The sequence below is a fragment of the Rhynchophorus ferrugineus genome, unplaced genomic scaffold (genome assembly GCF_030347505.1).
Source record: "Rhynchophorus ferrugineus isolate W39M unplaced genomic scaffold, kcgeb_rfMv2 rfM3, whole genome shotgun sequence".
NCBI classification, from domain to species: Eukaryota; Metazoa; Arthropoda; class Insecta; order Coleoptera; family Curculionidae; genus Rhynchophorus; species Rhynchophorus ferrugineus.
The window spans coordinates 64,747,386-64,773,437 of record NW_027472582.1 but is presented as its reverse complement, the minus strand read 5'-3'; the positions used below and the strand labels follow the sequence as shown (position 1 = coordinate 64,773,437).

Sequence of the window (26,052 nt, the reverse complement as noted above, 5' to 3'; positions counted from 1 at the left end):
GTTAATAATAACTAACTTTAAATTTAAAAAATTAAATTTAAATAAAACTAACCGTTAAATTTTCAAGACATTCTATTTTCAGGTCGAAATACACTTCATCGCTAATAAAGTTTTTAACTTCTTGAATCAATGAATAATACTTATATATACCATATTTATCTACAATTTCTTGTATCTATAATCGTTAGGGAAACAATATAAGCAAAATTAAAATAGTATAAAAAAGTTTATTTTCATAAATGATACTTTTTTTTACAAAGTACATCGAATTATTTTAAAATTGAAATTACAACCGCTATTTTGAAAAATTAGTACTCATGTGTCTGGATGATCTTTGAATATTGTTGAAATAGTATAAATTGAGTTGAAATTGTACAAGAAGTCTATTTATCATAAATGATACATCTTTTTTACAAATAAAGTACATCGAATTATTTTAAAACTTAAATTACAGCCACTATTTTGAAAAATTAGTACTCATGTGTCTGGATAATCTTTCAATATTGTTGAAATAGTATAAATTGAGTTGAAATTGTACAAAAAGTCTATTTATTATAAATGATACATTTTTTTACAAATAAAGTACATCGAATTATTATTTTAAAACTTAAGTTACAGTCACCGTTTTGAAAAATTAGTACTCATGTGTTTGGATGATCTTTGAATATTGTTTAGATTTGATTTAATTCTGTCCTCTATAGATGTATGTTTGGCTGCTTTCATTAACTGATTATGTATGATAGTAGTGTCATATTTCATTATTTTAGTATCTTCTTCTTTTTCAGTTTCTCTATACTTCCTAAGATTCTCTTCTCTCTCCTTATCTCTTATTTCTGCATTCTGCATCATTTCTTTTCTTAATTTTTCTTTTTCCTCTTCTGTTAATTTTTTAATCACCTTTTTCTCTGGCTTAACTAACACATTTGCTTTTTTAATTTTTGTATTCACAACTAGGGCTTTATTTGTTTTTCCCATAGTAATTTTTTTACCATCTGCAGATACTAATCCAAATCTCCGTTTTTGGCATTTTTCTTCTTCTGAATCACCATTTACCCTGTTGTCTTCATCAGAACTAGATGAGTTATTAGAATTAGTGCAACCAATCAGATGGGTTGGTTTTTCTGGTAGCATTATTCTTTTTACATTTTCATGACTAGAACCTGATGTGGTATTTTCCTTTGTTGATATTTCTGTGGCCTGACGCAGCATTTTCAATTTTTCCATTATTTTCTCATCAAGATCTTTTTCACTATTATCTTTACTGCTCTTTCTATATCTCTTACATAATCCTTCTTCAGAACTATCCCTTGATTGTGTTTTATGCTTCGCCCTTTTATACATGTCTTTATTTTTATTTGAAGAATATTTAGTTTTACTATCATAATCGCTAGAGTCACTCTCTGAACAATGCTTTCTCGATGAGTTATGTTTACTGGTATACCTATTTCGTGACTTGCTCCTACTCCTCCTGTGCACTTTGTCCTTAGAGTGCTTATACATTTTTCTTAAACCAAAAAACAAACTATTAGACACATTATTATAAATAAAATAAATTTACAAAGTACAGAATAAATTGATGATTCTTAAATTTTAAAGATATTTTTTTACCTACCTATTTTTGTCTACATCTTTTTTCTTACTTTTATTCACCTTTTTATGTGTCTTTACTTTATGTTTTGAATATCCTTCATCTTCAGAATCACTACTGCTACTATCACTTGATTTGTGGTTCCTCTTTTTCTTTTTCTCCACAGATTCATCACTACTACTATCAATTTTACCATTTAATATATCATTTAAGTCACTATCTGACAATTTATCTTTAAGAGCATTAAATTTGTGCATTAAAATTGTATTTAATGCATCTTTGTTCTCCTTTTTCTTAGTTCTTTTATCTGATCCAGAGTTCTTTAAGAATTTAATTTTCTCTTTTATTTTTTCATCAAGATCTGATGGTTTTGACTTTTGCTTTTTCTTCTTTTCTTGTTGCTCAAGTGCATCCTGCAGCTTCTTTAATTGCACTGGATTTTGTAAGAACTTTCTTCGAGCTTCTTCTTCCCGTTTTCTTATAGTTACTAATGGATCCTCTTGAAGTTTAGCCGAGAGATCAACCTATGAAAAAAAGGAGAATTAGAAATGTGTATATAATAAAATGTTACATTATAAATGTAATATTAAGAATTAATATAATAACATATTATACTATAACTAACCTGTTCTGCTTGTACAATTTTATTGAAATCTCTGATGGATGGAGGGATACACTCATGCTCTACATGATTTTTTGGAGTCGGAAGAACAATTTTTTTTTCCTTTTCATCGTCATTGAGTTGTTCTAGGGCTTTATCTACTTTTCTCCCAAGTAAATAATCCTCTCTATTAACCAAGCTATTGGCGTTTTTATAAATCCAATCAAGTTTTTCGTCTGCTGCCATGTTTGTAATATTAAAGCACAATTTCGAAATTATATCTATTATACATATACACCACAAAATATACAGACTTCAATATTTTGTGATTTACACTTAAAATACTTCTACCTTTTATTTGAATTTTGGTTATAACCACATCACTGTCAATTCTACACTGTTTATATTTTAAGACTGTCATCTCTATAGTGCTGTGGGTCTACTTTTTCATTACCATATTATTTCATTATTTTTCTATGATTACCCTCTTTGGATTCTATAGGTTACAATAAACGATCAATAAATGAATTTAAAATTATCCAATAGGATCATAAAGAAATTACATTTACTATATACAATTAAATTAATCAATTATATGTGAATTCATTTAGTTTTATTATTATCATTATTATGTAAATAAATTAAAATGTACTATTACAGGGGGTAATTATAATTATTATATAGCCTTTTTATTTTATGATTTCTATATTGTATCTTGTATATATATGTACTTTAGGATTTATATAGGGGTCATAGAATAATTACACTAATACTAGCGTTGGGATCAATGGAAACGACTATCGACTGTTTATTTATTGACCACTTTTTATTATCGACTACTCTCAATCGACATTTTCATCCCACTGATTTGACTACTTTTTACTATGTACTATTTCAGTCCCTATTTTTGGTTCAATTAATTTCATTTGGCTGGAGCTTTACCGCTCTAGCCGCGAACTAATAGCCTAAAAAATATACATTATTTCTAAATTTCTAAAAAAGTAGTAGTATTGGTAGTAGTTTCATAAAATATAAATAATAGTTTATAATATTTAATTTATACTGAAAAAATATCGAAAAGTATCGGCTAAAAAAGTATCAATATATCGATATATCGGGCAAAAAATTACGACCAAAAATATCAATACTTATTTCAGAAAATATCGATATATGGATTTGATTTATGTATCCCTAATAGCAACAATAGGACAGTGTTGCTCCCTTAACCACTGCGTCATCCAAGCCAGCAATTAGAATATTTTATTTTAATTTTGTATATTTGTTTGTAGGTACATATATATTAGAGAACTCCTCTATGCATATATTTTCATATATTAAAAATTAATTAAATTAAAAACTTCTTTGAATATGCTTATATATCATATATTTATTTATTAAATGTAAAGGAGCATTTAAAATATAGTTTTTTTAGTTAATCGATATATTTCGCTAAAATAACTCATAGTCGAAAAACATATAAATATTATTTAGTGTTTTCATTAATTAAGTACTAAATATTTTAGGTTAGTTGCTGTGTCTTTAGGTTTCAAATTAATATTTTGTTATTGTTTCTGTTTTTTAATTACATTTTCTTATTGATAATTAAAATGCCAATAAAAGAACCTATTAAAGATATCCCAATGGAAATTGTTTTTGTGAGTATTTCTTCACAATCGTTGCTGTTTGTTGTAGTTTATTACTTATTATTTGTAGACAGATGAAGATTTGCCCTATGAAGAAGAAATCTTAAGGAATCCTTATTCTGTTAAACACTGGTTACGATATATTGATCATAAAAAGAAGGCCCCTAAATATGGTGTAAATTTAATTTATGAAAGAGCTTTAAAAGAACTGCCAGGATCATACAAACTTTGGTATAATTATCTAAGAACCAGAAGGCAGCAAATAAAGAACAGATGCATAACAGATCCAGGTTATGAAGAAGTAAATAATGCTTTTGAAAGAGCATTGGTTTTTATGCATAAAATGCCTAGAATTTGGATGGATTATTGTACATTTTTAACTGATCAAAATAAAATAACTAGGACCAGGAAAGTATTTGATAGAGCATTAAGAGCATTGCCTGTAACACAACATCATCGAATTTGGCCATTATACTTAGATTTTGTCAAGAAGCATGATATACCTGAAACTGCTGTTAGGGTATTTAGAAGATATTTGAAGTTATCTCCAGAAAATGCAGAAGAATATGTAGATTATTTAAATAGTGTTGGCAGATTAGATGAGGCTGCTATTATTTTAGGAAAGATAGTTAATGATGAAAATTTTGTATCTCAGTATGGCAAATCAAAACATCAGTTATGGAATGAATTATGTGAATTGATATCAAATAATCCTGATAAAGTACAATCTTTAAATGTTGATGCTATTATTCGAGGTATATATGCATTTAAATTATTTTGGATTATAGTCTTTTTAATATTATATTTTTTACTTTAAGGAGGTCTAAGAAGATATACTGATCAGTTGGGGCATTTGTGGAACTCATTGGCTAACTATTATGTTAGAAGTGGACTTTTTGATCGTGCAAGAGATATTTATGAGGAAGCTATTCAAACAGTAACAACAGTTCGTGATTTTACACAAGTTTTTGATGCCTATGCACAATTTGAAGAATTGAGTTTAAGTAAAAGAATGGAACAGGTTTCAAAGATAAGTAATCCGACAGAAGATGTAAATATTGATTTAGATTTGAAATTAGCAAGATTTGAAAATCTTATGGAACGTAGATTATTACTTTTAAACTCAGTGTTATTAAGACAGAATCCTCATAATGTACAAGAGTGGCATAAACGTGTTCAGCTTTATGAAGGTATTTAAATTAAAGTTGAATATGATATTGTTAAATTGGTGTTATTAATCAGTTTTGGTTTGTAGGAAAACCTCATGAAATCATAAATACTTTTACGGAAGCTGTACAAACTGTTGAACCTAGATTAGCTGTGGGAAAATTGCATACATTGTGGGTCGAGTTTGCTAAGTTTTATGAAAAAAATGGCCAAGTTGATGATTCCCGTACTATTTTTGAAAAAGCTATTGAGGTATCATATGTAAAAGTAGATGATTTAGCTTCTGTGTGGTGTGAATGGGCAGAAATGGAAATAAGGTTGGTATCAAGCTTATCCAAATTATATTGCAAAATAGACATTTTTACATTTTTAGGAATGAAAATTATGAAGAAGCTTTAAAATTAATGCACAGGGCAACAACACTGCCTGCGAGAAAAGTTGCTTACCATGACGATTCTGAAACAGTGCAAGACAGATTGTATAAATCACTGAAAGTTTGGTCTATGTATGCAGATTTAGAAGAGAGTTTTGGTACTTTTAAGTCTTGTAAAGCAGTTTATGATCGAATAATTGACTTAAAAATTGCTACACCTCAAATAATTATTAATTATGGTGTCTTTTTGGAAGAGAATAACTATTTTGAGGAGGCCTTCCGGGCATATGAAAAAGGAATATCATTGTTTAAGTGGCCCAATGTTTATGATATTTGGAATACCTATTTATCTAAGTTTCTAAAAAGATATGGAGGTACAAAATTAGAAAGAGCTAGAGATTTATTTGAACAGTGTTTGGAGAAATGTCCGCCTCAGTTTGCAAAGAATTTATATTTATTATATGCTAAACTTGAAGAAGAACATGGCATGGCTAGACATGCAATGGCGGTCTATGAAAGAGCAACAAAAGCGGTAAGAATGTATTTAATATACAAGGTGTCTCAAAAGAAAATCATTTATAATACTAGAGAAAAAAGTTCTTTTAATCCTGGTCCTGGACTTTTCAGTGTTGTAGTAGCGTCCACAAATGTTTTGGCCAGTTTTTGATTGATAGAAGTTTCTTTTGAGATATTTTTTTACCATATTTGTAGCTTTTTTAAAACTTTTGATTGTTAAATATATTTTCTAATAAAATATATATTGATAAATCTATTGATTTAAAGGTTCCTGAAAAAGAGATGTTTGAGGTATTCAATATTTATATTAAACAAGCAGCGGAAATTTACGGTATACCAAAAACCAGAGAAATTTACAAAAAGGCAATTGAGGTCCTACCAGATGACAAAACAAGAGATATGTGCTTACGTTTTGCTGATATGGAAACGAAACTTGGAGAGATCGATAGGTAAATCCATTATTAAACTTTAACAACATTTTGTTTAATCCTCAATTTTGTTGCAGAGCTCGCGCCATTTATGATTATTGTAGCCAAATTTGTGACCCAAGGGTAACGGCAGAATTCTGGCAAACTTGGAAAGAATTTGAAGTTAGACATGGTAATGAAGACACTATGAGAGAAATGTTGAGAATTAAACGAAGCGTTCAGGCCATGTATAATACACAGGTAAATTATATAGTATTCATATAAAGTATTCCAAGTAGCTATAAATGCTATTATTTCAGGTAAATATGATGTCAGCACAGATGTTAAGTTCTGCTGCTGCTCTCACTGGTACTACAGCTGATTTAGCACCAGGGGAAAAGGATGGTATGCGACTTCTAGAAGCCAGAGCAGTGGAGATGGCAGGTATGTATATCTAGTTTTAAATTAGTTGTATATTTTATGAACTCTTGTTGTATTGATAGGGTCTTCAGGATTAGGCTCCAGAACAGGAAATATTATGTTTGTCAGAGGTGAAACCCAAGGGGACAAGAAAGATAAAGTAGTCAATCCAGACGAAATTGATATTGGCGATGATGACGAGGATGACGATGATGATGCGGAAGTTGAAGTACCTCTTGAGAAGCAAAGCATTCCATCTGAAGTATTTGGTAGTTTGAAAAAAACAGGAGAAGATGAGGATGATGATGATTAAAACTTTTTTTTTGGCCTTTAATTTGGCCATTTTATGAATTGAACATTTCATTATATTAGCAATTTTGAATTTCTAATAAAGTTATCATAGTTCAGTTTGTAATTACATGCATTATTTAATTAAATTAGATGTTTGTTTGAAACGTTGTTAGTATGATATTGAATAAATGAATAAATGGTTTAATATCCCACGAAAGGAAATGTCGCTTCTAAAAAACTTTCTAGAATCTTTGGAGTGGATTACCCTTTATGAGGTTTTTATCTCCAACAAATGATATTTCAATTCATCCAAAATTGTCATCGTTTTTCCCACTGGAGTCATCGCTTTTATTAAATTTGCAAATTTTTTCTGTCCTGGTTTTCTGGCAACATCACGTGCCCCAAGCATTGATACATTATATTTATTTCTAATCTCATTTATTGTTAGTATGGTTCTTAATATATATTTTTTATTATTCCTGTTTTTTTCATTAACATTCTCTGTAAAACATCACTTTATTTTGAAATATTAGCTCTGTTATTTTATCTTTTATTCCTACCTCCACTTTTTGATACTATGTCTCCCAGTTATTTAAATATGTCCATCACATGTGATTTTTGCCTTGACATGTTTTTGTTTTCTTCCTGTTTGTTTCCAAGTTTCTTATATTTTTTTAGTCATTCTCAGTTTTTATTCTTTTGAAATTTGCCTTCCCTTCACTTTCCATCTTATTGTATTTCTACTTATCTTTTTCTTATATACAGAAATATGTCTTACCCGATTTTATTTATTTATTATAATTTTTTCCTTTCTCTTTTTTATTATCTTAGCTGAGTTGATATGCGCGATCCTTCATTATTGGAAGCCACTATTTATGGAATCAAAAGGCCCTATCAAATAAAAACATATTTCTTTATATTTACTTTATACTTCGGTACCTCTTCAATTACTTGTTTTAGAGCAGATATTAGAGTTTCTAATTTTCCATTTGTCATTGTCATGTCAGCATCTTACATGAAAGTATCATGGCGTTTTATTTTCTTTTCTTATTTATTCCAATCTTACTAAACGCTTTGTGTAAGTATTTTTTAACAAGAGCAGGTCATTGTTGAAATTAAATGAACTGTTAATATCACAAACAGTTTTCATTCATGTAACCATTTATTCAAAAATACATTTGTTTGTTAACGATTATTTTTTCACTAAAATTATATCAAAATAGAAAAAACCACCCATGACCCAGTGGGGTTTGAACCTTCGGTATCTTGAACATTGGTAACAGTGAAACGAGTGAACCTACTATGTAGAACCTAGTGTAATTCTACTATAGTATTGTGTAAGTTAATGGGTAAAAAATGGGAAACTTGTACTTAATATGAAACAAAAAATATTTTGTATTATAATTTAATGTTTAAAATAAACCAACCCAACAAAAAATGTAACGTGTAAATAATACGATAAACAACCTGTACTTAATAAAAGCCTATAAATTGGCTTTCTTTTAAAATATCTTTAGAAAGGCAAGCTAGGTTTTAATCCCTGAGAATTAGCTACACCAACACATTGGGATATGTGAGTACATTTTAAAAATATCTTATAAGAAAGCATCTGAATTTAGAGGTAATATATGAAAATAACCGTCTGTATAGTAGAAAAAATGTATTCGTTTTTAACGCACATTCTTGACTAATATAAGATTGATAACCCAAAAGGGCAAAACATGCACAAATTATTATATTTGTATATAAACTTTGTTGTTACATTAAAACAAAAATAGAGATAAAAACTTTATAAAAATGCTTGTATAAAATACTTCCATATGCTGTTTTGCCATTTTGGTAATATGAATAGTACTGTATAAAATTCTATTACTTAATTGCAATTCACGGGTGAGTTTACATATAAAAATTATTATCAACGAAATCTAAAATTTGAGAGACTTGGCGAAGAGCGCCGCAGTTGCTTGAGTTTTGTCTCCGTTAAATCTACGAAGCTCGAACAAAACTTGGTCTCTAGCGAACCCTAATTTCATTAAATCCGCGACATCACTATCAGCGAATCGATCTGTAGGTAAAATTGTGTTGGAAGTGTTTTTAGTAGTTGCCGTTGAAGTGGATTGAGGTGCGGTACTAGATGATGCAGCTGAAACAGTAAAACAGTTTTGGTTAATTTGTTTCTTTGAAATATATTTGTTTTAGACTGTTAATCATACTTGTAGAGGCGAATACTCTTGAAAGTCGTTTTCTCTTTTAATATCGAATCTATTCCATTAAATTGCTCTTTTTTGCAATATTTTATTATTACTTTCTATGTTTTATCAACATTTTTTGATAAACATCTTTTTCAACCCCTGAATATGTTTTAAAGAAGATTGGACATCACATAAACAAATGAATCCTCAAGTTATATTTTGATACCAAATTGATCTCTCTTATTTGACACAAAATAAATAAAGTCAACATTAGATAAAGATATAATAATAAAAATGTAATAGTAACAGAACAAAATTAATTAATAGATTTTTGATGTGAATGTTTTTGGCTACGGCTTTGTTTACGGCTCTCTGGTCGACGAGAACCATCATTCGGATTCCTTCTTTTCTCTAAAAAGTTGATATTAAAAAAGTATACAGTAGCCATTTAAAATAAAATCTTTCATAAAACAATTATAACAATTCTAATAAGTAAAGTGACTACTATAATACTTTAGCATTTTTTGAAAGATGATTATAAAAATATAAGTAATTAATTCATACTTGAATATATTAGTTTAATTACAATTAGAGTATGTTATTTTCAATATAAGTACAAACCTTGTCTACTGTTGTTCAATGCAGCTTGCAAATCTCTATCTTCAGCTTCCTTTTTAGATCTCTGAATAACATCTTCGTCAGATATTGTGCTCAGTCTTGCACAATCTGGGAGCTCACTTTCTGGTAAGAATGGTGTTTCAGTGCCTGTTGTTCCTATTCTTAGTACATTTGCATGAAGGTCAATACAACATTGATGTCTTTTCAACATATCAAGACCTAGATAAATTATATTATTTAAGTGAAACCTTTAAAAAACCAAACTTGCCTAATAGCATGTCCATTGGTTGTTCTTCTAGTACAGAAAAACTTGTTGTAAGATAAACATTTTCAATTTGTATCTGAACCATATGTATTCTGCCTATAATTTTCTGAATACCAACCCCTTTTGCTATACCAGCCCATCTTGTATCAACTAATCTCATTATATTGCACCTTTCTGCACATCTGCTGGACATTATAGTTGTTTGAGCACCTATAATAATTCGTATAGTAAATTACATATATTCTCACATTTAGACACAAAAATGTATGTAGTTATATCAACCTGAATCAATAAAAGCTTTGACAGGGTATCCATTAACATGGCAATTAATATATAACATAACAACTGTTCCAAATGATTCTGGATTATATTCCATAGCAGCTTCCATATTTGCTTCAATATTTTTTTGTCTAATTTCTTCAGCAATCAGTCTTTGCGCCTCAGTATCAAATGGATCTGCATTCACCATTCTAAGCCTTTGTTGCTCTCTTTCTTGCCTGGCTTTTACTTGTTCTTTCAAAACAGATGCAAAATTTTCTACAACATTAAATATATATATATATGTATATATATATATATATATATATATATATATGTATATATATATAGTGATTAAAATAGTTAAAAGGAAAAGTAACAAATATACCAATATTGCCACTAAGAAGAGCATCAGCCAGTCTAGGATTATTTTGCTTTAATAAAGCTAGTTGATCAGGATTTGCTAGGAACATGTCTCTAATTAACACAGGGTCATCTTCAGATCTATTTCTGGCATTATTTGGTACTTCAATGTTACTAAAATCGAAGCTGGAAACTAAGAAAACATGTTATGATACATAAGATATGTAACTACAAAAGAATAGTAAATTGCTTAAAATCCTTAAATATATATATATATATATATATATATATATATATATATATTATATGATAATGATATCTTTGTAATAAACATTTTCAATAAAAACGTTATTTTTTTTGGCACAAATTTCAGGTTAGTAAAGATTAAGACTATATTAGTTAAATATGAGGTATCTTATGTGAGGCTCAAAAGATGTGTAGTTTGTAAATATATTTAGGACTAATTATTATTTTTTCTCATACCAGATTGTTGTTGATCCATACTACTTTGAGATCTTGAATACATATGCTGTAAAATCACTGCATCACCGTCCCTAATACCATGATCCTTTAAAGATTTTTTATTGTCCATCAAGGGCATTCCATTAAAGGCTATAACAATTTCTGACGCCGGAAAACCGGATTCAATTTCACAAAATGCTTTAAAATTTTCTAATTCCAAGTCTTCAGATACATCTAATACAAATATGAAATCGGTTAAAGTAGTCACAGTTACTTTCATTTTTAAATATATATATTTTTAACACTATTACTTTTTCGATTTTATATTAAGCACTTTGTTATTGTAAATTTTATTTAAGCATTGTTTTCGAAACTTCTCAAATGTAAAATGTCAAATCACTGCCGAGAAACATTGGTTAAGTGCAAGGATTAATTATATTTTTCTTTGTTCCAGTTAAGAACAAAGGATCTATTTTTAAATTTGCACAAAACCATAAGAAAGGTTAGTATTTTATTTAAAAATTCAATTTTAACAAACACAGATTAATCTTCCAAAATGTATGTTGTTACTATTCAATATGTTTTATAGGTTGCCTAGGTATATTTGTATTTAGTTTTATTTAATTTAAATTTGAAATAAATAGATAAATAAAAAAATAAAAGCTTTGGCAGGGCTATTAATAAATAAACAAATTGAAAAACTGTTGAACATGTATACCAAGACAACAAAATATTCCGTTGCTAAAATTGTTTATGAATTGATCATTTAGATTATTGCCTTTGAATCATCAATGATTCTATTAAATATTCATATATATATGGCCCGGATCATTCAATCTTAGTTAAACTCTCTCTGTTTCTCTCTCCTTATTAAATATTTTAACCAAGACATGTCGTTTTAAATAGGCTTAGACGCGAAAAATCTTGCAAAGTATAGACGCGATAGAGCTCCGAATTGAGATCATATTTGAATAATTGACTTACAGTGTGATATGAATTTTTTTATTTATAACATTTTATGTGCATTTTTTATCTTGTTATTATGTTCAGGTATGTTAGTGATTTAATATATAATGTAATACTATTTCCTATATATTTTATATCAATTAAATATTGTTTTATATATACAAAAATATTAACAACTTTCTATAACTTTTATGGGTTTATAGAAAATGCAAATTTCAAACTCTAAAAGATCATTTAATAATATTTTTAGTTTCATTCATTATGAAATTTATATGAGAGTTTGCATGAAGTATTGAAGATATAGCTTAGGCATATTCTGCATAAGTTTGAATATAATATTTTATCAGTTTTTTGGTTGTATCGTTAGCTGTAAGTTAAAACGTATTAATTGATGCATTTTCAACACATTCCAGAATTAATCCTTTTATATTTTACTTCTATTTATTCTTATGTCTAGTTTTGTTTTATTTTTTTCTAAGCGTGATATCTTCATAAATATTTTGGCTTTATCGTTTTTCATTGTTAAAATTTACTAACACTTTGTATATATTTTATATTACCATAACAACGATAAAAATAAACAAATATCGTCCGTCAATTTCTAATCAATTTGGTCATTCTCAGCTTTTATTTGATAATTTACGCACCATGTTAAATCGTGGGCAGGTGAAAAATAAATGGATATACCACGTAGGCCTGAACGATCATCCCGAAAACATTTTAATATGTGTATAACGGGCTCCCGTCTAACATTTTCTATACATGGAAATCATAAATTTCAGTACAGTGTGATATTTGAAGACATAACAATAAATAAAAATGTATTGGTAAGCTGATTTAATCGTTTATTTCCTATTGTCTGTCTATAATTGGGTTTGAAACAAGAATTCAATTTGTGTAGTGAAAAAATATCTCTGTTGAAATCCCACGGAGAAATTGTCATTTATTTTTATATCGAAGACAATTTCCTTTTTCATTAAGTAACTACTGGTTATTAGTTTACAGACACTTGTGAAAATGTGTTAAATAAATATTTCCAAATAATAATTTGACCATCACTGAGGATATTTTAATAAGAAAAAAATATTGGCTAATAATTATTTATTAGATATGGTATTAAATATTCAAAAAATTTGTCGTCCAATTGCTGTTATCATCATTTGATTTGATTTTTCGTGTGGAAGTGGTAGGCACAAAGAATAATGTTTAACGAATAGGGTAGGTTCCCTGTTATAAGATATATAAGAAAAATGTATAAATAGAGTAAAAGTGTGCTTTTTTAAATGTTATTAATATAATTTTTTTTGATACATTTTAAAGTCTCCTTTTTACTAATGAGGGTTTTATCCGGACTGGACCTACTGTTTAACGTGGGCTCCGAACCACGGTACTTGGCATTAACCCTAATGATTGACCAGTGATCAACTTAGAGACCATCCCAGAAGAGATCCGGTCTTACTCATCCCAATCACTGGCGTGACTGGGATGCTTATTCTTTGTAGTATTTTCCACTGTCTTCTCTAAAAGCATTTACAATTACGATCACAAACGTGAAGTACATTCATGCCCCAGCAGGATTCAAACCCGCGACTATCGCAACAGTAGGTGGACCGTCCTATCGCCTTTAACACTGCGTCAACCAAGCCGGCTATATGAACTATATTTATTTCTTGTAACTATATTTATATATCACTTTTTTATATATTTATATATAACTATTTTACAGAATAGAATACTCAAAACATACATTTCTCTGAATCGTTGGCCTGTCCTGTCGCCTTGACTACTGCGCTGGGATTAGAATTTTTAATTTTCAAATACTGTAACTTTTTTTCATCTACTACTGTATAAGGTAAACGTCTAGGCAAATTTTACAATGTTTTTCCAAAAACAATGTTGTTTTGCCTGGGTTTGAGCAATATCAGAATATCATCAAGCATCTTTTTTGGCTAGTACAATCCCAGACCTCAACATAATTAAACCGTTATGGGGAATTTTAAAGCAGAGAACGAGTAGTAGATATCAATCTCTAACATCACTGAAACAATCGACGTATGTTTTGGTACAAGAATTTTGGGACACCATTCTGTCGGAAAGTTAAACCATCTATGAATCTATTCGTCGGTCTACAAATAGTGACGAGCACCTTATTAATAAATAGATATTGTGTATATATCAGATATTTATATTATTTTGTATAAACCTTGTATATTTGCATTTTGACGTATTGTGAAAAATGTCAATCGTCAAAGGGGACTGTTCTTCAGTTCAGCTTAAGAAAAACTGAAGACTATGAGAAAAACTATATAAAATCAGTGTTATTAATTTTTATCAGTTATCGGAACTATGTTTTTTTATGTAACTAGTTAAATGTAGTGAGAAATCTGTGCAATGCAAAAAAACATTTATTATCAAAGCTTAAAAACCGTGACCTTTTTAATGAATTAGTTCAGATTAAACACCGAATTAGAAAAAAATTAAGATCAATTGTTACATTTGATATGCTGGACGTTAAAATCGATTTACGTCGTGTGGGAATAATGCCTTATTATTACCTAATCGCATTAGAGAGCCGTTATCATTAATTCTTATTAAGACTAATCATATTTCCTTCCCTGTTTAGGCTTTGATTTGTTCCTTTATTAATGATTTGACTATGGGTGTGAAGTAATTTATTGCCAAAGATTAAATATTTGATTAAAGAGTTTTTTAATTTATTATAGAAAAATAAGTTTTCTGACTCGACATATACCATCATTTTTTATATTGTTAATTATTTTTTGTGATTAGTTTAATTAGCGCTTGTACGTCGCGATAGCAATATTCACATATGGATCATAGATGAAATGCAGTTGAGTATTTCTATATTTAGACTAATGGTTTTTGTCGTTTGATACTAATTTCATTGCATTTCTTACAGTTAAGGCGTCCCAACATTTTACTCAGTTGGAGTTATTATTGGTTCCCGTTTTTTCAGTTCTAATATGTTTTAAAAAAGGAAATAAAGTAAAATGCAATATTTACTATTCATTATGACGATATAATGTTTTTTTATTGTTTTCAATTTATTTTTTGTTGATTATGGAACAATTTCATTATTATAGCGTTCCTAGTTACTTGACAGTCATGGCTACTAAACATCGTAAAAATAAATAAATATTCAGTAGTTTGAATAGTTGTAACATAAGTATTGTATTTTTAGAATATGCTCATCAAACTCAACTGGTTGAAGTATTAAGTGATGCTCTAGAAACTAGACAATCAACTATATCAGTAGCCGGTAGCAACACAACAATAAATGAAACGACAATTAAACCAGTTTTACGAAAAAAGAAAAAAAAGCGACGAAAATTGAAATCAACTACTGTCTCACCATTATCTGCCAATTCACCTGTAGATAATATAAGCGGTGTATCTCCAACATCTACACCTGTTTCTTCTCGTAGACGAAGAAAGAAACTAAAATCCCCTGCGATCTTAAACACTACACAGAGACAGCCTGATGTGGTAACGACTCAAAAGGTCATCAAAAGAAAATTAAAGAAAAGAAGAAGAAGACGACGCAAGAAGCAAAGGAACAACAATTCGAAAGTAGCCCGACCGATTAGTAGCAAAATCTCCAAAGATATCCTATTTATTCAAGAAGATAAGAAGATGAGATTTGAACCTGGGAATTTAGTTAAGCCTATGTTGCCTCAACCTGACCATAACAATTCATCTTCACGATGTGGTAAATTGAATGGGGGTTGTGCACATTTATGTTTACCCGGTGATATTCAACAGTGTGCTTGTTTTCAAGGATTCAAATTGGGTCTTGATGGAAAAAATTGCATTGGTAAGTATGTGTTACATGGTCAATTTTGAACTAACATTAATGATGATAATTGTCCGGATGTAGAATTATTGTATTAGAAAATCCTTCAGATATTATTGTATGTACCTGGCGCATTCGCCACTTCTAAAATATCTAACATTAAAATTGCTAGGATATTTAATAAGCGTTTTTTAAGATATTGATGAGTGTCTAGAAAAGAATGGGGGATGTGAAGCAATTTGTATTAATACTATTGGATCGTACAAGTGTTCCTGTCCAGTCGGCTTAAGGTTGAGCATTAATTTAAAATCCTGCGAGGATATTAACGAATGTCGTCTCAGAAATGGGCACGGGCCATGTCAAGATTCTTGTGAAAATACTTTTGGCGGGTATAAATGTAATTGTAATCGTTTAAGAGGAACCAAGTTGTCCACTAATTTACATACTTGTGTCGATATAGATGAATGTGCTATAGGTGAGTTTTATATCAAAAAACCTTATCTGAGCTAATTTTGCTGTTTTTTCTTTTGTTTAGATAATGGTGGGTGTTCCCATACATGTATCAATGCCTTTGGGAAATCTTTCTGTTCATGTCCTGATGGGTTGCAGCTATCATCTGATTTCAAATCATGTCTTGGTAAGTTATTTTTTATATACATATTTTTAATTTTAAATTAATATAAATAAATAAAAGATCAGCAATAAATATTCTACATAGTAATAAATAGTTATAAAATAAAATAAATCTTATAAATAATCTAAATCTATAATAAGGTCTAAAAATAAATAGTAATAAATAATAAACAATTAATTTTTTAAATATATTTGTTTAATTAATAAATTATTCATGTATATTAATATTATAGACATAAATGAATGTGAAATGGAAGAAATACAGAAAAGTTGTTCTCACGGTTGCTTAAACTTAGAAGGAACATATCAGTGTTTGGAAGCATCTGATTTACAAAATGATGCTGCTATAGCTAAAACAACCTGTAAGCCTTTATATCCACCTACGCTGGGTTATTATAAATGTTCAAGGAAGCACGCTGTTCAAAGTTACAATCCAAAAGGAAGAAAAAGAGTGAGGAATAGCGTTGGGACTAAGTGTATTTTAGTTTGTCCAGATGGTTATAAACGTGCTGGAAAAGATTTTAGTATTATCTGTGGTATAAATGGAGTATGGCATGGTAGTTTTCACGCTCACTGTGTAAGTGTATCTTTACTTTATTACTACAGATATTTAGTTGCTGATAAATAATAATCTGATCTAAAATCCATTTTTGTTATAGGTGCTAAACGAAGAAGTAACTGAAACAAAGACAGATGACAAACAATTGTTACCAAATTGATAATATTTAATGCTTTTGCTTGTTTTTCTTTATAACATGCTTGTAACTAAAAATTAACATTTGTAATACATATATATTAGTTTAATTATTGTTTGATTTGTTCCGTAATTTTCTACTTATTCCATAATTTATCAGATTTATTGAGTTCAGTGATTTATATACAACAATGTACAAAGGGAATATTAACTCGCTGATTTATTAACCTGCTAGAACAAAGTAATTATTTGAAAATATCAGCTTGTAAAAAAATTATTACATAAATAGAAATTTTCTTCTAGCGTTTCTTATTATTCCTCTTATTCTTTTACTACTTATGCTTGATGATGTAGGGGAATAGTGTTAGATAAATATTCTCTGTTATTTTCTATTTCTAATACATTTGTTGATATTGCTGATGTATATAAAGATATGAAAAATTATATTTCTCTATGAACTCTATGAAATAGCATGCAGCTGTATATCTGGTCAGCTATATATTTGGTGGTAGGTGAATATAACTCTGGATGCTGCAATCCGGCTAGAGAATCAGTAGATGAATATCGGTGAATGAGGAAAGAAAATAAGTTCAAGGCTTATAAGAATTTAACATTAAGCTAGCTTTTCTCATTAAAAGTGTTTCTCAAGATTTCTCAAGTAATATTTGTTTGTTGTTTATTTATTATTTAAAGAAATTACTACGCTAGATTGTATTGATTAATTAAAATAAATTGTGATATTCTTATCATATTGAAACATGTTCTATTTTAGTCATTATTGCTAAAACTCAAGAGAAAATTCAAGGAGCCAAAGAATAAAGTAAGGCAATATAACTACTATACACTTTATTTTTAGTATATTTAATTTTAAGTAATTGCAATTATTGTATTTTGATTTGTTAACACTCGCAAAATGAACATTTAATGTCATAATTAATTAAATTCATGTAAGATCAAAAGACGAATGCTTTACCAAATATATTTATTTAAAAATGTGTTTTTATATATAAAATAGTCGTAAGTATCAATGAACGCAACTCAAGATTATTAGTAAAATTTATCAAAAAGACAATTTATGGCAGTTTCTAACATATTCTAAATAGTAGTATCAAAATTATTTTCTGTTCCACCTAAAGAATTCTTTCCTCCGATGATTTCGAAGGTGGGATGGCAGACGGCTTTCGGAAAATATTCTTGGGGTTGTACGCATTTGCTGATGCATCTCGGATATTCTACGTTCGAAAGTCTGGATGTGATCTTTCAGCTGGGGTCGAATTATACGGTTGTTTGTTAGCATCGATTTGTTGATTCTGTTTTGTTCGTCCAGTTTATTCACTTGCACGTGTTTCCATCTGCATCCAGGTTCTGGTTTTCTTATAATTAAGGTCTGAAAAAAATATAGAAAAATTTAACCCGACAGATAATTAAAAAGAAATGAGTGAATAAATCATGAATTTCGAAACGTAGAGGGACTGATTACTATTTTTAAAATGTCATGCTAAAATTGAACAACTTTAAATGAACCATTTGATTTTTTTTAGCTGCTGTTGAAGCATCCGATTAACTAGGAAAGCCGATGCATTGTGACATATTTATTTTATATTATCATACTTCAATAGTAGGTGTTTAGTAGGTGGCTTGTTAATTCATTATGTCTGGGGTATTTGACATTGTGATTTGATATTTAGATGTGTAATTAGATTTATTAGAAAACATATTTATAATATTGAAGTGTATGAGTAATATTATTAATTAAGTAATTACCGGTTTCTTCAACAGATGTCGCTAGGTTGTATGCAATGTTATAATTTGACGCATATGTCATTTTATTTTATAGCATCATATAGTATTAGCATAGCATATATATAGCAAAATTGTACATGTTATATTTTGCGAAAGAAACACCTTAATAGATTTTTACATCTTTGTCGTGCTAATGCTAAGTTTCGTGCCTAAAAATGTGCATTTGCGGCACGTATTATTTTTTTCATTTAACAAAAAAAAATGCCGCTAAAAGTCATCGTTTGCTAGTAGAAACTTACGGTTGGCATATTCTAACCTTAAAAACATATAAGGCGTGGTTTCAAAAATTCAAAATTTGTGATTTCGATGTGTAAGACAAAAAACGTTTTGGTAGACCGAAAAAGTTTGAAGAAACTGCAAGAGTTATTGGATGAAGACTCAACGCAAACTCAAAACAATTGGCAGAAGCGTTAAATATCGCTCCAGACACGATTAGCGACTGTATCGAATAATGACGGGTGATGAAAAGTGGATTTATTTTGAAAGTTTTAAGCGCAAAAAATCATGGTTATTAACTAGCTAATCGATCGACTGTATCGTTCTGGTCAAAAAGCTAAATCATTTTGGTTGCTAGACAATGCTCTGTGTTTGATGGGACCACAGTGGTATTATGAACTGTTGAAACCTGGTGAAACTGGTAATAGTAATCGCTACCGGAAATATTTAATCAATTTGAACCATGCACTGATTCAAAAACGTCTTAAATGCGCCTGAAGACCAGGTAAAGTGATTTTACAGCACGATGACGCGCTGTCTGTAGCGATGAAAGCACTTGGATTGGACATATTATCGGACCCGCAGTACTTTCCAGATCTTTTCCCGTCCGACTATCAACTTTTCGTATCAATGGGACATGCGCTTGCAGATCAGCATTTCGCCAATTTTGAATAAGTTAAAAACTGGCTCGATGAATGGTTTTGCTCAAATCGTTTATTGGAATGGCACCCATAAATTGCCTGACGGATAAGATATACAGAATCAAATTGAGTAAATAATTTTTTCCATTTTCTTGATAATTATGTAGTTACTGTAAAACTGGTACATATATGGCATTGTCATATTAATTTTTTTGGTCTTTATACATTTAGGATCAATCTATGAATACTATTTCAATAAATAACAAGTTATTGTGAAATTGGGTGATGTCGATAACGTAGTAAGAAAATATAGTAAATTTAATTGCAAATTATGTTGTTTTATTGTATATGTACATAATTTAACTAAATACTTGCCTCATATTGAGCACCGCTGGGGCAGACCAAGACAGCTTTATAATAAACACCATTTTCTGGCTTCTTTCTGGCCAAATTTTCCAGATGGATGTTTTGTAAGGAATTGGTCGCTATTAAATCGCCTTCTATAATAACGATCTGTATAAATAAACGAACATTTATGCATTTATTAGGTGTTTACGTACCTTTGACGTCTACGGTAAAATGACAGAACGCCCTATTTCCTGATGTGTCGGTTGCTACATAGTTGATATGATGTAAACCATGGACAAATTGGGTTCCTGGCTCCTAAATAAATATAGTAGTATAACATATTTATCAAGAAAAGAAGGTAGCTTGTCGTTGAATCGATCTCAGTCAAAACAACCCTTAACCTCGTCTATTGGTTGCAGGAAGAAATCGTCATACCGCTATCAAGCCACTGGTGATTTGACAAAAGCCAGAAATTTGATTGTGTGTTTTTACTCCTAAACATTTCAAAACTATACATATGTGATCAGACTTACTCTTGATTTATAAACATGAGCGACTTCTACATTATCATCGAAGACCGGTTCTCTCCAGAAAACCATCTGACTAGATTGCCCCTTCTCCAATAGTCTCTCGATATTCTGTGGACAATTCAATACTGTTGGCTTCTCTTGATCTTTAACCTCAACCGTGAACGTGCACGAAGATGATTGATTGGAATAGGTGGCGGTGAATACAATTTCGGTTTTTCCGACTGAGAGTAGGTTTTCTAGTCGTTTTCCCCAAGTTGGTCGAGCAGAGACATATCTACAAAGAGAAATGTTAATAATAAAAATATTTTTAAAAAATATTAATTTTAGTAATCTTAGATGTTAATTAATAGTTTATCCAGCCCGTCCAGTAAATCAGCCAAGGTACGCCATCAAAATGTATGACATCAGCAGGTCGCAGTGTTGCCGTATCAAATTTGACTTTTAGTTTACAGTGTTAGCCAGTTTAGAACCTTTAATAATTATTACTGATTTTTTGAAGAATTCAGCAGACGTTTGACAACCAGGTGAATTTATAGGCTGTATGCGACTAGAATAAAAAGACGTTTTGATTTTAAAACAAAAATTGATTTAAAAAATTTCCTGATGACTGACTTTATTTTATAAGGTTAGATGGTTTGATTTTATAAGGTTAGATCTTGAATCTGCGTCCTGTTGCATTTTTTGCTTCCATTGTATAGTCCGTCCAATAAAACAATTAATGCGTAAAACATTCACAATGTATGACGTCAGAACATTACAGTGTTGCCGCAAAATTAAATTTGACTTAGTATATAACAAAATACTTATATTTTGAAGAATTTGACAACATGAACAATGACAAACTAATTCTGTTATATGTTCCGATTGATCAGACAGCATTCTATATTTTTTTAGCTAGGATGAAATGTAAAAATGCCCGAGTAAATTTCAACAAAGTAATATTTACAATGTAGAAAGAAAAAGACACTTATGATCAAATTATTTGATGAATATGAAAAACAAAAATAAGTTGCAGCAATGTTAAGAAAGAAGCCATGTTTTTGTTCATACCTTTGGAAGTCAACATTTGTCTCTGGCTGCGGGAAGCGAACAACCATGTTTCGCTGACCTGGAGGTAAAACGAAATCCATGTAACCTTCATTAGGACATCTGATCGACACATCCACTGTATCTGAAACCAGTATCTCATAAAAAATCGTTGAATATTAACCGCCCTTGAACGGATTTCCATCTTTTGAACAATATAACTCAATAAATATATATACAATAAATATATATGACTCTCTGTAATATTAATATAATAGTATTTGCTATATATTACATGTTTTTATGTATTCTGATTAATTTTTACTGTTCAATTTTCACTGTTGTTTTTTTTGCACCACCATTTATTCAATTGACGTTGGTAGACATATGTTGTAATTGTTTCATTTGCTTTAGCAGTTCGTAATATACTACACCTTGTCTATTCCATAACATGGACACATCAAAATACATGCAAGCACCAATATATGCAAGCAATATATAAGATGCTTAAAGGTTTTTTGTTAATACAATATTCAAATTTAATAATAAATCAATATAACAAATCAATTTGAGCTTGTCTGACTGTGAGTTAATGCTGAGAAATGTGCTATAGATGACTTCAGGTAGGTAACTCGTAGCTTCACCATATTCATCTCAAAATTTCATTACTACAATTTATTTTTATTATGTGACAATTCGCTGAACTTTTCTTGTAAGCTCCAAAAATGTTAAAATTAAAGATTCAATTATGATTCAAGTCTTATTTTAAATGTTTGCTTCAAAGGAAACTGGTCAAGATGAACATACCATAAATTAAATTGTGAATATTAATAAAAATAGAAGATTGTGAAACTGGAAGTTCAAACAGAACGAAACCATCTTGAGGAATGACTATTGGTTGAAATAGACTGATGTATTTCAAGCGAGCTTTGAGGAAAGGTAGACGTTGATCAATATTTGTTTTTCTTTCACTTTAAATTTTATCACAATGAACGTCTTGCAGCTCTGAAAGTGTGGCTCTGGTGCGTGATAGGGTTGCAGAGTCTTCAGAAACATAATTTAGAGACGTGGTTCCCAGTTACACATTTCTGCACGCAGTTTAAGGCGAATTTTGAAAACTGGTTTCGTAAATTAGTCCAAAATGGCTACTGAGAGATCCTAATCAACGAGATGAGTACAGTAATGCAATCCTCAGCCTGTCTGGTGAAATTGAAGATTTTTCGTATAAATTTAAATAAATTTAATAATGATCGATGAAGCCCATTTTCTTCTCAGTAGCCACGTTAATAAACAGAACAGTCGGTTTTGGGAAACACATAATACTCAATTTATGAAACATCATTGCATCCACTAAAAACAACTCTATGGTGTGGTATTCATGCTGGAAACATCATTGGTCCCTATTTTTTTGAAAATGACTGTTACTGCTGAACGGTACCAAGACATGATTCGAAATTTGTGCTTGTGCCTGAAAAGGAAGAACAAGGACTAGAGGACACCACATGTCCAGCAAGATGGGACCACAGCACACACAGAGCGTTCAACAATTCAATTATTGAATGACTTTTTCCACGAACACTAATTTCGCGAAGTGGCGATTTAGCATGGCCAGCCATATATATATATATATATTTTTTTTTTTTAAATTTCGAGTTCTTGGATCTCTAGTTTTTTAAACTTGTTTCTTTTATATATTCTTAAAAAATATTGAATATTGTTTGTTTTTTTTATTTCACTTGAAAAAATATGTAAAATGCATGCCCCTAGACTAGAATATCCCCTTTAAGGTTAGAGACCTTTACCTCTGACACATAGTCGATCAAGAATATCTGGAGTTAATTCCATTGACCAGATATAATCTTCTCTGCAACTTATTGGTGGTAAATTTGTCATAGGTTGGTAACCATTTCTGCACTGTATCGAACATTGTTCTCCAGGTTGGGCCCTGCCTGAGTAACAGTTTCTAGGTACGAACCTTCCAGTGTTAAAGTTGGGTAAGGGTGGGCAATAATTTTGACCAATAGCTAAAATGTTACAAGAAAAACGGATTTTAAGCAAATGTCTTGAATTATACTTACGAGGGTCACTATTTATATTTCGGGAATAGGAAAAAAAAGCAAAGAGTTAAGCTGCGAATATATTTATATTGTTTTTTAAAGTACTCCCCACGATGATCGATACCCTTAAATCAATTTTCAAAGCATTTATTCCAATCCGAATGAGGTATCTTCAAAACATGATTTTTGAACGCATCAGTAGCTTCTTCGGGCGATGAAAATCGTTGACCACGCAGTTTATTCTTCACGGATGGGAATACAAAGAAGTCATTGGGTGCTAAATAGTCTCTTGTTTGCGCCGATGTATGAGAGCTCGTATTGTGATGATGAAGAACAACCCGGCGTCTCTTGTTTGTTTTCCTTATTTCACTGAAGACTTCTGGCAAACAAAAGGTTGTGTACCAATTGAATTTACTGTTCTACGATCCTGTAGAGGCACTGTTGCAATATGACCAGTTTTCCGTGCGACAAAATGCTCTAAGTACGTATATCGTCAAAAATGTCAAATGTTACGATGGAACCGTCAGATGGACTCACATGACAACAGTGTTGGCAATTCCCGAAATATAAATACTGACCCTCGTATTATTACTTACGGACACATTCGGTTTCCAAGTTATCCCATTGACCAGCCTCGTTGCAGACTCGCTCCCAGTTGCCTCTTAAAGTGTATCCCTCATTACACCATACGTTGCATCTGGTTCCGGAAGGAACGACTAGGCCGTAGTCGGATCTGTAGCCAGGACAACGCATGATGCCATTTTCAGGTGTCTCGGGGACGCGACATTGGTAGATATTTCCGCGTGTACATGACCGTCTGTCTTTTTGGAGTGTGTAACCAGAGGGACAGTCGCATCTAAAGCTTCCTAAATTATAACATAATAATAAACAATACAAACCTAAAATATAACATATTTTCTGTTATCTACCAGATGTAACGGAAAGTCATTACCGGTTTTTCTAACAGATGTCGCTAGGTTTAGGTGTGCAATGTTATTGACACATATGCAAAAGTGGTGAAGACAAAGAACGTTCTGGTAGACCGAAAAAGTTTGAAGATGAGAAACTGCAAGAGTTATTGGATGATGATCCAACCCAAACTGAGAAAACAAATTGACACAAGCGTTAAATGTGGCCCAATAAACGATTAGGGACCGATTACGAGCTATAGGGGAAAACCAAAAGATGGGAGATCCAAGGCCAAATCATTTTGGTCGCAAGACAATGCTCTCTGTTTGGTGGGACCAGAGTGGCGTGGTGTATTATGAACTATTGAAATCTAGTGAAACAGTTAATAATAATTGTTACCGATAAAAAATGATCAATTTGAACCGTGCATATATCGAAAAACGTTCAGAATGGGCCCGAAGACACAGTTAAGTGTTTTTACAGCACGATAACGCGTTGTCTCATAAAGCAAAACCGGTCAAAGTATCACTTGGATGGAACATATCGCACTCGCCGTACTCTTCAGACCTTTCTTCGTCCGACTATTAACTTTTTGCATTAATGGGATGCGTGCTTGCAGAGCAGCACGTCGCCAATTTCGAAGAAGTTAGAAAATGGCTCAATTAATGGTTTTGCTCAAAAGACAAATAGTTTTTTTGGATGGCAACCATAAATTGGGTAAGATGTATAGAATTAAATGGCCAATACTTTGAATAAATACATTTTTCCATTTTATTGAAAATTATGCAGTTTTTTTTTCTGGAAAGAATGGTAATAACTTTCCGGTATATTTGGTGTGTATGCAAAAATTAAATACTGTTCGTTGGTCTGTCTAAAATTCGAGAACGATTAGAGCGGTTTGGCTAATTTTAGTTTTGATATATTTGGAAGAGTCCAAGGAATGTTTATTTGGTGAGAAAATAGAGAATAATTGCGTCCGTAAATACTAAAAATAACAGTTTTTTGTCCCATAAAAATTGTTACTGTCATTGTCATCAATAGTTTCACTCTTATAAAATTTATCAAAATGTTGTCAAATAATTGTGGCTGCGTTCCGAAAATTCCTATACTGATTAAAAATGGTGAATACTGATTAGAATTACCGGTCAATTTTATGTATTTTATTTTATTGTATGTAATACAATTCCAATATCCTTACATACAAATGTAGGTGTTTTTAATAGGTATACCGATTCGATAACATGAAAATTG

General features: G+C 30.5%; 5 protein-coding genes across 10 annotated transcripts in view; 2 read left to right on the top strand and 3 right to left on the bottom strand.

The window, feature by feature from the left end:
* Window positions 1-207: 207 nt before the first annotated feature.
* On the bottom strand, window positions 208-2,583 carry LOC143192451 (uncharacterized). Its single transcript, XM_076397809.1, has 3 exons — window positions 2,214-2,583; window positions 1,613-2,112; window positions 208-1,504 (listed from the first exon to the last, which is right to left on the bottom strand). Exons 1-3 carry the CDS (start codon window positions 2,433-2,435, stop codon window positions 619-621), a joined length of 1,608 nt encoding a protein of 535 aa, XP_076253924.1. The 5' UTR covers window positions 2,436-2,583; the 3' UTR covers window positions 208-618.
* Window positions 2,584-3,400: 817 nt separating this feature from the next.
* On the top strand, window positions 3,401-7,130 carry fand (Pre-mRNA-splicing factor SYF1 fand). 2 transcript variants are annotated; one of them, XM_076397804.1, is made up of 10 exons: window positions 3,401-3,474; window positions 3,713-3,844; window positions 3,903-4,587; window positions 4,651-5,022; window positions 5,088-5,316; window positions 5,373-5,904; window positions 6,156-6,337; window positions 6,394-6,556; window positions 6,616-6,739; window positions 6,799-7,130. In XM_076397804.1, the coding sequence occupies exons 2-10, from the start codon at window positions 3,797-3,799 to the stop codon at window positions 7,026-7,028; spliced, it is 2,565 nt and encodes an 854-aa protein (XP_076253919.1). In that variant the 5' UTR covers window positions 3,401-3,474; window positions 3,713-3,796; the 3' UTR covers window positions 7,029-7,130. The 2 variants fall into 2 exon arrangements, with proteins under 2 accessions (XP_076253919.1, XP_076253918.1); XM_076397803.1 differs by having other exon boundaries at window positions 3,416-3,478.
* A 1,267-nt stretch (window positions 7,131-8,397) lies between these two features.
* rngo (DNA damage inducible 1 homolog rngo) lies at window positions 8,398-11,756 on the bottom strand. 3 transcript variants are annotated; one of them, XM_076397818.1, is made up of 7 exons: window positions 11,476-11,598; window positions 11,186-11,398; window positions 10,728-10,895; window positions 10,364-10,618; window positions 10,085-10,291; window positions 9,820-10,035; window positions 8,398-9,149 (listed from the first exon to the last, which is right to left on the bottom strand). In XM_076397818.1, the coding sequence occupies exons 2-7, from the start codon at window positions 11,301-11,303 to the stop codon at window positions 8,932-8,934; spliced, it is 1,182 nt and encodes a 393-aa protein (XP_076253933.1). In that variant the 5' UTR covers window positions 11,304-11,398; window positions 11,476-11,598; the 3' UTR covers window positions 8,398-8,931. The 3 variants fall into 3 exon arrangements, with proteins under 3 accessions (XP_076253933.1, XP_076253931.1, XP_076253932.1); XM_076397816.1 differs by having other exon boundaries at window positions 11,186-11,756; XM_076397817.1 differs by lacking the exon at window positions 8,398-9,149 and adding an exon at window positions 9,465-9,609 and having other exon boundaries at window positions 11,186-11,756.
* Window positions 11,757-12,040: 284 nt separating this feature from the next.
* Window positions 12,041-18,264, top strand: LOC143192454 (uncharacterized). 3 transcript variants are annotated; one of them, XM_076397812.1, is made up of 6 exons: window positions 12,041-12,214; window positions 15,333-15,965; window positions 16,141-16,419; window positions 16,480-16,581; window positions 16,811-17,154; window positions 17,237-18,264. In XM_076397812.1, exons 1-6 carry the CDS (start codon window positions 12,157-12,159, stop codon window positions 17,294-17,296), a joined length of 1,476 nt encoding a protein of 491 aa, XP_076253927.1. In that variant the 5' UTR covers window positions 12,041-12,156; the 3' UTR covers window positions 17,297-18,264. The 3 variants fall into 3 exon arrangements, with proteins under 3 accessions (XP_076253927.1, XP_076253926.1, XP_076253928.1); XM_076397811.1 differs by lacking the exon at window positions 12,041-12,214 and adding an exon at window positions 15,221-15,272 and having other exon boundaries at window positions 17,237-17,381; XM_076397813.1 differs by lacking the exons at window positions 12,041-12,214; window positions 16,811-17,154 and adding an exon at window positions 15,221-15,272 and having other exon boundaries at window positions 17,237-17,381.
* The window catches only part of LOC143192436 (uncharacterized), a 55,441-nt gene continuing 47,628 nt past the window's right edge, over window positions 18,240-26,052 (bottom strand). The window contains exons 26-32 of the mRNA XM_076397786.1: window positions 24,489-24,758; window positions 23,638-23,859; window positions 21,860-21,980; window positions 20,813-21,083; window positions 20,492-20,594; window positions 20,307-20,431; window positions 18,240-18,658 (exon numbers count right to left, since the gene is read on the bottom strand). Of these exons, the coding sequence (XP_076253901.1) occupies window positions 18,386-18,658; window positions 20,307-20,431; window positions 20,492-20,594; window positions 20,813-21,083; window positions 21,860-21,980; window positions 23,638-23,859; window positions 24,489-24,758 (1,385 nt within the window). The 3' untranslated portion in view covers window positions 18,240-18,385. The remainder of the gene's footprint in view (window positions 18,659-20,306; window positions 20,432-20,491; window positions 20,595-20,812; window positions 21,084-21,859; window positions 21,981-23,637; window positions 23,860-24,488; window positions 24,759-26,052) is intronic.